At 39.0% G+C, this 13049-nt stretch overlaps 1 protein-coding gene across 1 annotated transcript in view; it reads left to right on the top strand.

Moving 5' to 3' along the window:
- LOC5566698 (transient-receptor-potential-like protein) overlaps positions 1–13049 on the top strand; it is a 53812-nt gene that overhangs the window by 18095 nt on the left and 22668 nt on the right. Inside the window, exons 2-8 of the mRNA XM_001651056.2 lie at positions 38–292; positions 362–510; positions 10336–10573; positions 10642–10784; positions 10856–12006; positions 12064–12187; positions 12247–12610. Coding sequence (XP_001651106.2) covers positions 263–292; positions 362–510; positions 10336–10573; positions 10642–10784; positions 10856–12006; positions 12064–12187; positions 12247–12610 — 2199 coding nt within the window. The 5' untranslated portion in view covers positions 38–262. The remainder of the gene's footprint in view (positions 1–37; positions 293–361; positions 511–10335; positions 10574–10641; positions 10785–10855; positions 12007–12063; positions 12188–12246; positions 12611–13049) is intronic.

Here is a 13049-nt window from a genome sequence, read left to right as displayed (position 1 = left end):
CTAATCAGTTGATTCGTTTCGTTGCATTCTATTTCAGTTGTTCCAGCAGGGACCAGCGTAGAACACGTGTGGCAAGGTCCAGTGCCAACAACGGAACCTTCAAGCATCTTCTCCGGTGCACATTTTTTTCGTTTTTTATCTAATATTTTACCTGCTATTTGTTATGTGTGGAAAAAAGTAATCTTAACCGTTTGAAGTTGTGTAAACGCACCAGACAAAGATTTTGGTATTCGTACTAATAAGTTACTAACGAACTGCAATTATGTCAAATGAGAAAAAAGACCCCGGAGGGGTGAGTCAACAAAATGTTCATCGTCTCATAAGTAACTGAAATCACTAAAATGGTGGATTTTGATTGCAGGTCGGGCTTCAGATCGAGGCACCGTCCCCAGTGCCCTCCAATTCGATCCTGAATATGAACGTGAACATCAACTTGCCGGTACCACTTACGATGGAGGAGAAGAAGTATCTTCTGGCCGTCGAACGAGGTGATGCAGCTACTGTTAAAAGGTAAGGATATTTTTGTTGATCGATTAATTGAAAAGCAGTCGAGACTCAATAACACAATGTGTTGAGAAATGTAGTCCATGTTTGTTGCAATTTCATAAACTTTGAATGCATGACAAGATCATAAGCATTACCAAAAAAATATGACAATTGATTGAAATTGCTACGTTTAAAACAACAAAAAAAATTTAATTAGTAGCTGTGAAGTTAGATACAATACAGAATACTGGCTGATAGAATACAGATATACGTATACCATGTCTTATATAAAACTACAGGTAAAACAGTTCAAAAGCTGTAGTTCTGATCGTAGCCAGGATTTCCATCAAGAAGGATGGTTGTGACTGTCTAAGTAATTATTGATTCATTCCTTAAAAAATGACAATGTTTGACTCTTTCCGCACTCCTATATGTGATCATTCTAAACTTTTGCATGGAACGTGAACTTAAAAGGAATTGAAACCTCCTCATTCTATCACCGTTGCGTTGGTATAGCATCAGGTTATTTTTTTAATTAGGGGAATCAATCCATGAATTTAGTAAAGAATTCCATATGGATCCCATTCTTAAGGAATTTATTAGTAGATTCTTAATGAATTGTATCAAAGGATTTATCCTCAAGCTCGATACCAGATGTGCTGAAAATCAACCCCATTACCATCCGTTTATGCAGCGAACGTGCAGCCAACTATATATTGTCCCCATCTAGAAAATATTACCCGTTTAAGCTCAAGGGGACTTAGTAAACAAATTTACAATTTTACGGCTCATCAGCCGAGAGGAACTTAAGACAACTACCGTTGTACTAAACATTATATATATACTTTGCAATTGGGTTAAATGGACAAATTGATGTTAAATCTGTGAAAAAGTTACACGTCATTTCGTTGAGAATCGAACTCATGAACCCCTGTTACCCCAACACCACGATAGGACTCATGGACACAGAAGATAACCTGAATTCGATTTCAACTAATAAATAATGCGCTCTCGTGCTAGGAGAAGGAATGTCTGTGCCAATGAACGCGGAAATTCTTGCAAAAGCATAGCGTATCCTACAATGGCTTCTTGCATGAGCCGAAATGTGCAGAATAAGGATGGTAGCATCTTGATGGATGGTAGCATCTTGATGGCTAAACTCATCATCCTAGCTGGCTATTTGTCTGCACCAGCTGATAGGCACGATAGGAAAACAAGACAGCTACCGGAGGAGTGGAGGAAAGGAGTAATATGCTGTTCAAAATTAAGAAAAGTTTGGAAATCTTATCTCCTATATACCTATTGATTACCATGTTTATGATAAAAATAGGTTTCTGTGAAATTTCAACCTTTCGGTCGTCGCGCGAATTTTTGTAACGCGAGTAGTCGCGCGTTGTACTTTGTACAACACCCTTGGTTTTGCGAATATCCCAGGATTCTGACCACTTAGAAAGATAACGTCTTCGGTAAAGTTGTTCAGTAGCTCAAGGGCTATCATTATTTTAGTCAAGTTATTCGGGATTTTGCCACTAGGCGGCGCTAGTGAGCATGAAACTTTTGTTTCGCAGATCTCAGGATCCTGACCACTTAGAAAGATGGCGTCTTCGGCAAAGTTGCTCAGTAACTTATGGACTATCATTGTTAGAGCTAGTTTATTCAAAATGTTGCCACCAGGCGGCGCTAGTGAGCTTAAAACATTTATTTCGCAAATATCTCAGGAGCCTGATCACTTAGAAAGATGGCGAAAGAGTTGCTCAGCAGCTCAATTTATTTCTTTGTTTAATCCCTAAAGTTCGAGATTTTGTAAAATGATGATAGTTCCTGAGCTTCTAAACAACTTTGCTGAAGGTGCAAAACAAAAGTAAAACTTCCATGCCCATTAGTGCCACCTAACGGTCAAATTCCTAATTAAATGAGGTACCATCAGATAGCGCTGCACCTCCAGATCAACTTTACAACTTTAAAATTTCTATATTATCTGGATTTTGAGACATACCGATTTAAAACTGTGGTTTACTCGAACCGTCCATAGTGCGTTCATTATTATGCGACTTTCATGTACATTTGATGATAAAGGGTCACACTGTAAATAAGAACAGTCGAGTATTGTTCTTAAGAAGATTCTTGAGGAATACATTTTGGTTTGGTGTCGATAGATATCTTTGTTACAAAATGATAGCATATAAATCACAACTGTTGTACAAAGTACAGCGCGACAGCCCGAAGGTTAAGCTTTTGCTGTGGGAATTCAAAGATGGTCCAAAACCAATGTAGGTTTATATTGAAATGACTATGGAGAATTTTTGAAAAATGCTCTAAACGCGTTGTATATTGTTGTGTAAACGCGTTACTATTGTAGTAAAGATTGATCATTACATAGTGAAAACTCATTCTCCAAACCATAATGAAAGAAGATGCTGAAGAGAACAAGTCAATGTGACGCACGATAGGTATTTGCTATTATTTGGCTACAAGTGAGATTACAGTCCGGAAAACTTCTGCAAAAATCTAAAAAAAAATCATAAAATTTGTTTCTTCACTATGTAATAATAATTCTGTACTTACATTACAGTACAAACGTGTTTGAAGCACCGTTGATTCACCTGCACTAAGATAATAAGAAATATATGGGAGATTAGGTTTTCGAAGCTTGTTTGAATTTTGAACCATTTGCTTAGGTGGCCCTAAGAAAACTGGTTTTCTGGCACTAGCGTTTTCAACTCTAATATCTCATCATAGTAATCTCTGAAGAAATCGGGAATGAAAACAGATATGCAATAGAACTATTTTGAAAATATATATCGTATGATTTTTTTATCATTTTGCATTTAGAGCATGATAATTCAATTTTAGACAAAAAAAAATCTGTTCCAATTTTTTTTTCTAAAAATGCAGTTTTTAATAAAGTGTTATCTAAATTTATGAGATATTGTAAACCACCCTTACAATATCTCATAAATAGTACACAGAAAAAAATCCGTTCTCGTATCCGTGAACAGCAGTCATCACGGTAAGAAGAAGCAAGGTATTATATTCCGAAAAATTACATTTGGCAGTGACGTCATTCCTATCGCAAACTCGAACGAGTGCAAAAGAAAGCAAGGCCTGCTCTCCTTTACTATCCTCAAGGCCTCATGCTTGACGATAGAAATGACGACATATGTTTTGAAGGAAAATCGTTGATTACACGGGAGAATAGCCTACGTTGTTGTGTCTATGGTGAGCAGTCATGAACTCGTCAACAAGCAAAAATACACTGTGAACTAGATTATGTTTGTGTGAACGCGTTGCCTAGTTCGAGAACGTTCATGTAAACATGATGGTAGTTCACGGTTATTTTTGAAAGTTCACGTTTTGCAGAACTATTTTTTTTAACGTGTATAATCAATTTTATTATTTGCAAAATAATGGTACCCTCAAACGAGGTAACTTGCAACACTTTTAAAAGCTCTACGGATCAAAATCTGATGGACTCAGCAAAAATAAGCTATCCTAGTCGCCACGCACAAAATACCACGCCGTGTTCATTTTATTATAATTTGGTTTCCCGATGTGGGGTAACATGCAACACACAGTTAATATTTAACTATCAAAAGCTTAACCAATATCGTGTTTTTTTTGTTCATTCAATAATTTACTAATAAAAGCATGACTATAATCAGAAACAAGTAGGGTACCTTGTACCTTGAAAAAAAAATTACAGGGTGTCCGCAAATTATCCGTACAAACTTCAAAGGCATGGTTCTATGCAATTAAGCGGAATAATTTCAGTATTCTTGCACGGTATACATACATACATTGACCTATTATATTCTTTAGCAGTAAGTTTCACACATTTCCGATTTCAAATATTTGTAAAACCAAGACAAAAGTGTTGAAAGGTCTTAGAGAGAGCCGTTTTTTCGAGCTTTTTGATGAAAGATAAAAGTCCATAGAACTCACAGGATTTGAACTGATTCATTTTCTATTTTCAGCCTAACTTGAAGCCAAGGAACTGTAGATTACTTCGAACAGTAATAGAAAATTTGGATAAATCTATTTCAGATTTTAGGGAGAGAACATCTAAAAAATGACTAGCAGCCCTCGGGAATAACGTCTCCGAAAAATTAAAATTTGCCTATCTCAGAAAGATGCAATTATTTCTTAATTATTTGAAATTCTATTTTGTGTCAACATATAGATGTATTAAAAAAGGTACACGGTCAATGATTTTTTATCGTTTTAAATGTGAGATCATCTTTCCCATATTTTGTTGTTCGGATAATTTGCGAACACCCTGTAGGAGTGATTGAATTATGAGTTGAAACTATACGATAAATAATACAGTGTCAGACCAACTCAGGACACAAGATACTCTCCGGCAATTCCAGGGTCGGCTAGCTAGTGGGTAATCAAGGGCTTTTCGCGATACAAAATCTGAATCACGGAACTCTCTCTTTTCTTATGCATTTATTAAAAAGTTCATATTTGTGGCGTGTGCGTGTTGTTCTGTTTTGTCTAATTAAGTGTGAATTTGTTGCGTGTGACCTGTTCTATCTTGTACCGGTTCATACCGCTGCCTTATGTTGATGTTGTGGACGAATGGCCGACACAGCGACACCAATCCTGCTGTGCGGCCGGAGCTCCCGCCGGAATGGCGAAGCGGGCGGATGTACGCCACGGACAGGTTCTTTGGTCCGTTGACGAGCCAGCGGGTTTTGCTGGACTAGGTGGGCAGGCGTCTTCCCTCTTAGACAAAATCGGCCGGCCGTGGCATGGCCACCTTAGACGGCCGAGAGGGGAAATCCTCCTTGGCGGTTAAGGCCTACGGCCTGATGATTCGTCCAATGATAGACGGCGACCCAGACAACCAGAATGCACGTAGGGGAAGACGGGGTAAGACCGCCCGCCTAAGCAATTTAATTCATATGTCAAAATCAAGAATCAATAAATCCTTTTTTGACGCAGCATGTCATTTTTTAAAACCTTAGGCATGATCAAAAAATATCACATGTGTAGTATTTGTAGAAAATAATTTATTTCTTGATGCTTGAAAAAGTGATGTCTTATCACGATTATTTTTAGCGACGGGGTAAAACCGCCCACCCACGGGGTAAAAGCGACCACCACGATTTTGTGAACTATGGCCTTATTTCAAAGATACACGGATAAAAATCTGATCCCCACACCATGATTTACAAATCATGAAATTCATAAATTGGTTAGGTCATAAAATCAAGATCACAAATCATGGTTCCTGGAGTCATAATCATGATTCCTCATAAGCGTAACATCCAGTGTGAAAACATTAAGCGGCGCACTTTGCTTCATCTCATTCGTATCGATCACTCTAAATCCAAGATGACGAAGTGGTTGAGTGGTAGAATACGTGGCTCACAATCGGAAGGTTCTTGGCTCGAATCTCAATGTATGCTATTTTTAACTATTTTTTATTTTGTCGATCATAAACGGATGCGCGACTCAGCATTTTTGGCATTTGAATCATGATTCCAACCAATCAACTACAAAAACCTAACGCGTGTGTTGCGTTACGGCAATCTGACTCATGATATCATGAGTCCAAATCATGGTGTATTTTCATAAGACGAAAATACGCTGGAATCATGATATCATGAGTCATAATCTTGGTTTTGGATTCTGATTTCTACCCGTGTAAATATTCACAATTAATATTTCCCTTCACTGAAGCATTTTTCATATTTCTGTTAAAGCAAGGACGAATAATTTGTTATGTTTTTTCAACAAAATCCCTATCGAAATCCTTAAGTGAGCATCTGTTAAATTTAGATCAAATTCAATATTGACGAACAGAAACTTTGTTTTTGATATTTGTTATGAATTATTGTATGCAATTATCACCGTAAATGGTTCGGAATGCCAAAACTTTGGTTTTTTTGGAAAGTGCATGGTGAACTTTACAATAAATTGCCATTTTCATGCCAAAATGAAGGTGGTCCGTCTTACCCCGGTGGGCGCTCTTACCCCGTCTTCCCCTATAATGAAATCATCTTTTGTGTTATGCGATGCTTATATGTGCAATGTTTCACTATAAGATGTCGTGAAAAGGCCCTATACGTACAAAAGTGGAGGCGATATACATGCATATGTTATATGATGAAACATAGTATTCAATGCGAGTGTGTAAATTTTATTGCGAACTAACCTATACTCTTATGTGACTTAATTTATGATAACAACATTTATTTGACAGCTGCTACGGATTGATCCTGTTTACTTTGTACAAGTATACGGAACGAAACGAAATGTACATATGAACTCGTAAAATAGCGTTTTATGCGAGGAAACTCATCGATGAAACGATTTCAACCACCATTTCGTGCGGATGTGATGCAATTTGTATGAGTAAACGACTTCGTTCGTAAACTGTTATGCGACTTTTGGTTGTCTGGGGAGGATCCTTGGTGGTAAGGCACGGAAACCGTTCCCGTTTTCGCGGGCCGAACCGTGCCCTGGACGGAAACAATGGCGAAAGAAGAGCAAGAGGTCCTGAGCGTATTTCTCTCTAAGGGACAAGGGGAGGGGGCTTCATAATCGTTTAATTGCACTACACTTAAGGTGAAACAGTTTGGAATCAACTTCTAAGATTGCATTAAAACTTCAAAGGCACAAATCTCGCGAAGAAAGCATAACACAAAAGTGTACTTTTTATTTTGGCCTTGTGCACTACCAGAAAGCTTAAAATAAGAAGATCAGGAACGTTTGCCAACTATTTCTCCAGTTTTATGCCTTTGAAAATGTGAGTAGGGGGAGAAGTCGGCCATTGTGCCAGCCATCTTCGGATTCCGAGATTTTTCACCTTAACATTTATCCACAGCACACGGACGCCTGATATTAAAAGAGGCCGAAATTGAACAATGACCGTCCTTTTAAAGATTTCCCACATCTATCATATTTTATCTGATAACTGATGCTATGGTTAATAATTGGTAGCGAAGACATTTACAGCGGCACAAACTTTAACGCGTCTGTGGTACTTTCTTCTGTTTTTACACGAGAAACGTAAAGGCTCCGAAACGAACAAATAAATATTAAATAAAAACCAACAATTTGAAACCAAACGGTTACAGAGTACTTTATCTATTCAAATGACAAATTAAACAGTACTGTATTGGTTGTCTACACGTAAAAATTCTGGCAAATTACAAGTCTTGACGACTAGTGGAAAGCCGTCCAAGTATTTTCGTGCACCTTTTTCTACAAATACAATGTTTTTTTACGTTATGATATGATGGCTATGGCTTGAACAGAGGCCTCTGTTAGTTTCTTGATAAAGCTTTTATCATATTTCATGCAAGTAATTCACAATCACAGTTAGCCCGATTTTATTAAAACTTTTATCATTTCACTATTAAATACTGTAACTGATAGCAAATACCTCGAATGTCATATTTATACCGTTTTTGTGGTACTGGGAACGATTTTCAGTCTTGTTCTTGATGTGATGATGATCAAAAATGTGAAATGATTTTCAACTTCAACAAACCAACCAAAACAGAAACAATGCTTAAATCTGTGCCAAAAATCTGCTGTTTTATATCTAAGTTCAATAACCGATGTAAAAATTAAAATAATTTTATTCCATGCTACAGAAAACGTCAACCCGGTTACATGTCGATGTGTTGCTATTTTCACCCATGTTTCAAGTTACACCGTTTGACGGTAGGCTAAGTTGTAAATCGTCAAATTTTATAATAAAAATTCGTGCTGTTCAGTAAAATACCTATAAATAAACGATAACCCGAATTTAGAATAATATACCATTCATTCCGCTAGAGTTTGTATCCTTTGACAGATACGCGTATGTCCACCTATAAGGCCGTCTTCAGTATCGTGTACTAGACTCGACTTGAAGAAATCCATCGTATGCACATATTATATATTTACACTAGGTATAGTCAGAATTCCCTTCCCCTTTTTGTAGATACTTAAAATTTAAGAGCTGTTAGGTACATCACGGGAACGATTAGTTGGTATCAAGTTGAAAATCCATGTGTTGCCGTTGCCTTGGTCTTGAGTAGCGTCGCAGGTACCTGTTTGCAAATTTCGAGACTCTCAGCCACATCCAATTTCCAAGGAGAAGAAACATTTCGTAAAATTTTGATATCCGCCGTCGTTATAGTATGATCCTCTGCAAACACATGTTCTGCTACCTTAGATTCGAAATCGTGAGTCATCCCCTTGACTATAGACTTCTGAGCCTTTCCTATCTCCGCTAATTGTTCCTTGAATCTAACGTCAAGAGACCGCTTCGTTTGACTAACATAGTCCTTGTTGCAGTGAGGACAACTGATTTCAATATTCACAATCAAAGTAGGCGATCACCGATTTACGCATTTTTGTAGCTCTGAAAGAGTTTCATAGACTACTTTAATAGGATATTAGAATTGAAAACGGTGGAGCCAAAACAACAGTTTTCTTTAGACTACCCTATGTCACCATAGGGAAAAAAAACTCTAAATCTACAAAACTTGTTTTAGTAGAGTTGTTTGAAATTGAATGGTCTACAAGTTTACTGAAACATGTATGCTATAATTTCTACAAATAAGACACCCCCTTATTTTCAGTAACGCCAAACAAAAAGCATAACTGATACAAACAACTCTGTTGAAGAACGTTTTTGTCTAATGTTTCATTATAAAGCTCAAAATACAGCTGGATAGTGCAATGCAGCGACAATTACATCTAGGGTAATTTGTCCATTTTTGCGGTATAGGAATTAAATCTTAACTAGCGGCGTCAGCCGTTTAGCCGTGTTGTGAGCGCCACGAAACGTGGGTTCGATTCCCGCTCAAGTCAGTGGAAACGAAAAATTCATCACTGGGCTATTTGGTGTTTCGTGTTGTCTTTGGCTGAAGACGGTGTAAATTGTCTTAAAAACGTTGAAAAAAAATGTAAAAAAAAAACAACTCACGTGCTTAGGTGGACTCACGACTCTTGCATGCTAGACGAGTGCTTTACCAACTAAGCTATCGACCTGAGTATCCCGGGATTTATAAGATTTTAAATAAAATTTATATTTTCTTTGAAATAGAAGAAAAAAATCAACTTAACAATGTTTTTACGAATCTATGACAAAAGGTCGAAAGGGTAAAAGGTCGAAGAACAAAGAAGAAGAGAAAAAGGTCGAAAATCTTCTTTTTCCAAAGAAGGACAAATTTCCCGCCAAGCAAATAATTTTCGACCTTTTGTCCTTTCAACCTTCTGTCTTTCGACCTTTTGTCTTCCAACCTTTTGTCTTTTGACCTTTTATACCGGTTTTACAATATGTATAATAATAAACAGTTCAAACAAAAATGAATTACAATGAATGTATTTTAATGAAGGTACTCAACAAAAATAAAAAAAAGCTTACCTTCGTCCTGCAATTACAAATAATTGTAACAAATCAACATCTTGTCACTTTCATTGACAAAAGAAAGGATCGATGAAGAGAAATCGACTTACGCCCTTATTCTAGCACACGCTTGAATTGGGGTCTGCTACCTGTATGAATCCGGTTAATCCACATGACCAATATTCTCTTCTACTTTCACGACTTTAAAATTTTATGACAATTTTTCCCATCGACGTTTTCTCGCTTAACAATTGGCTCGATACTGATTCAGAGCAATGGGGAACACCATTGGTTGCACAAGGAATATTTTCAATACCAGGTGATCAAAAATACATGGAAGAGTTTTTTTTGGGAATTTGTGGAAAAATGGTGCAACAATGTCGAAAAATAAAAATGTTATTGTGATTTCAATACTTCAAAAATGATATATTTCAAAAATGATGCTGCCGATAGAGGAGTGAACTACCTAGTTAATGCTTTCTTTCATTTTATAGGATTCTCCAACGTGCCCACCGACGCCATCACATCAACATCAACTGTGTGGATCCGTTGGGCCGCGGTGCTCTCACATTGGCCATCGATGGCGAAAACCTGGAGATGGTCGAACTGCTCATCATTATGCAGGTGGACACAAAGGACGGCCTACTGCAAGCGATCAATGCCGAGTTCGTGGAAGCTGTCGAGCTGCTCCTGGAGCACGAGGAACTCATCCACAAGGAGGGCGAACTTTATGTATGAAGTGACGGTAATATTTGTGTGAAACATACTTCATCATTTGCTTGTTTCTGAATGATTTTCAGAGTTGGCAAAAAGTGGACATGAACACAGCAATGTTCACCCCAGATATCACTCCACTGATGCTGGCTGCTCACAAAAACAACTACGAGATCCTGAAGATTCTATTGGATCGTGGAGCGACCCTTCCCATGCCACACGATGTTAAGTGAGTATCAATTTGGTGATTGATTTTGAATTACAATTAGAATAATGGCTATGGACTGAACCACCCAACAGGTGCGGTTGCGACGACTGTATCCGGAGATCATCGGAAGACTCCCTCCGACACTCGTTGGCGCGTGTCAACGAGTATCGTGCTTTGGCAAGCCCATCGCTGATCGCTCTCAGCTCCCAAGATCCTCTTCTAACGGCTTTCCAGCTTTCGTGGGAATTGCGAAACCTCGCATTCGCTGAACAGGAATGCAAAGCTCAGTATCTCGAACTGCGTCGCCAATGTCAGAGTTTCGCCGTAGATCTACTGGATCAGTCACGAAGTTCGCAAGAGCTGGCCATCATTCTGAACTACGACCCTGACTCACCTCCCTACATGGATGGGGATCACATGAAGCTAACCCGATTAGAACTAGCAATCGATTACAAACAGAAAAAGTTTGTCGCCCATCCGAACATCCAGCAACTGTTGGCCGCAATGTGGTACGAAGGAGTTCCTGGCTTCCGACGAAAATCTGCGATGGAAAAGATTGCGATCATCACCAAAGTGGCCGTTCTGTTCCCGTTCTACTGTATGATGTACATGATAGCTCCTTCTTGTGAAACGTCCAAGTTTATGCGAAAACCGTTCATGAAGTTCTTGATCCACGCCTCATCGTATCTATTCTTTTTATTCCTCTTGATCTTGGTGTCACAGCGAGCTGAAGTTCAGATTGTACTGCTATTTGGGACGGACAGTATGAAACGAGCGCTCCAGGAAGAATTGGCCCGTCAACGAGGCAACGGACCGACTTATCTGGAGTGCCTCGTCGTAATCTATGTGATAGGTTTCATATGGGAAGAAACGCAGGAGATCTTCATCGAAGGCATCCGAAACTATCTGAAAAACATGTGGAACTTTATCGATTTCTCCCGGAATTTTCTGTACTGCTGTGTTGCGATGTTGCGAGTGATCGCTTACATCCAACAGACCTCGGAGATCAACAAGGACCCCAGTACGGCTTACATCGCCCGAGAACACTGGGATGACTTCGATCCGCAATTGATCGCGGAGGGGTTGTTCGCGGCGGCTAATATTTTCTCGGCTCTGAAGTTGGTCCATCTGTTCTCGATCAATCCGCACTTGGGACCGTTGCAGATCTCTCTCGGTCGAATGGTGATCGATATCGTCAAGTTCTTCTTCATATACTCGCTAGTGCTGTTTGCTTTCGCTTGTGGTAAGTATTTTTAATAGGAATGTGTAAGACCAGAATGTTGATTCTTTTTCCGAATAGGGCTGAACCAACTGTTGTGGTATTTTGCCGACTTGGAAAAGTCAAAATGCTACAGCTTGAAGGGTGGACTACCGGATTGGGACAACCAGGGAGATGCCTGCATGAAATGGAGACGCTTTGGAAAGTATGTCTATCCACTTACCCTCGAATGATCAAGATCATGAACATTCTCCCGTCTTTCAGTCTATTCGAGTCATCGCAGTCACTGTTCTGGGCCAGTTTCGGTATGGTCGGGCTGGAAAGCTTCGAACTGGCGGGCATCAAGTCGTACACTCGCTTCTGGGGTTTGCTCATGTTCGGATCGTACTGCGTGATCAACGTGATTGTCCTACTGAACCTGCTTATCGCTATGATGTCCAATTCGTACGCGATGATTGACGAACACTCGGACACGGAATGGAAGTTTGCCCGTACCCGGCTGTGGATGAGCTACTTTGAAGAGAGTTCGACACTGCCGCCGCCGTTCAACATTTTCCCGAACATGAAGCACGTGATGAGGCTTTGCGGCAAGAAGAAGAAGCGCGACATCAAAAGGGAGTCCACTATTGTGAGTATATATGAAGATTTCATGGGGAGGCATATCCTATTAACGGCATTCTTGATTCATATAAAAGTGCAACTTATGGCCTCAACTCACAATGGGTGCGTGATTAACACAGTTTTTTGACACAACCGTGGAATGCCTAGACAACCAGAAGTTGCATAAGAAATAACGCAAAAACTCGTTTACTTGTACAAATAACATCACACCCGCACAAAACGGTGACAGAAATCGTTTGAGTGACGAGTTTTCTCGCATAAAACTTTATTTTCCGAGTTCATCAGTGCATTTTGTTTCGTCCCGTATACTCGTACATAGTAAGTCGGATCAATCCGTAGCAGCTGTCAAATCAACTTTGTTATCATAAATTAAGTCGCATAAGAGTTTACTTTATTTCGCAATAAAATCTACACATTCGCATTTCATGCTATTTTTTATCATATAA

Source organism: Aedes aegypti, chromosome 3, assembly GCF_002204515.2.
Source record: "Aedes aegypti strain LVP_AGWG chromosome 3, AaegL5.0 Primary Assembly, whole genome shotgun sequence".
NCBI classification, from domain to species: domain Eukaryota; kingdom Metazoa; phylum Arthropoda; class Insecta; order Diptera; family Culicidae; genus Aedes; species Aedes aegypti.
Note: the sequence above shows the minus strand (reverse complement) of the source record. Positions and strands in the feature narration are given on the sequence as shown.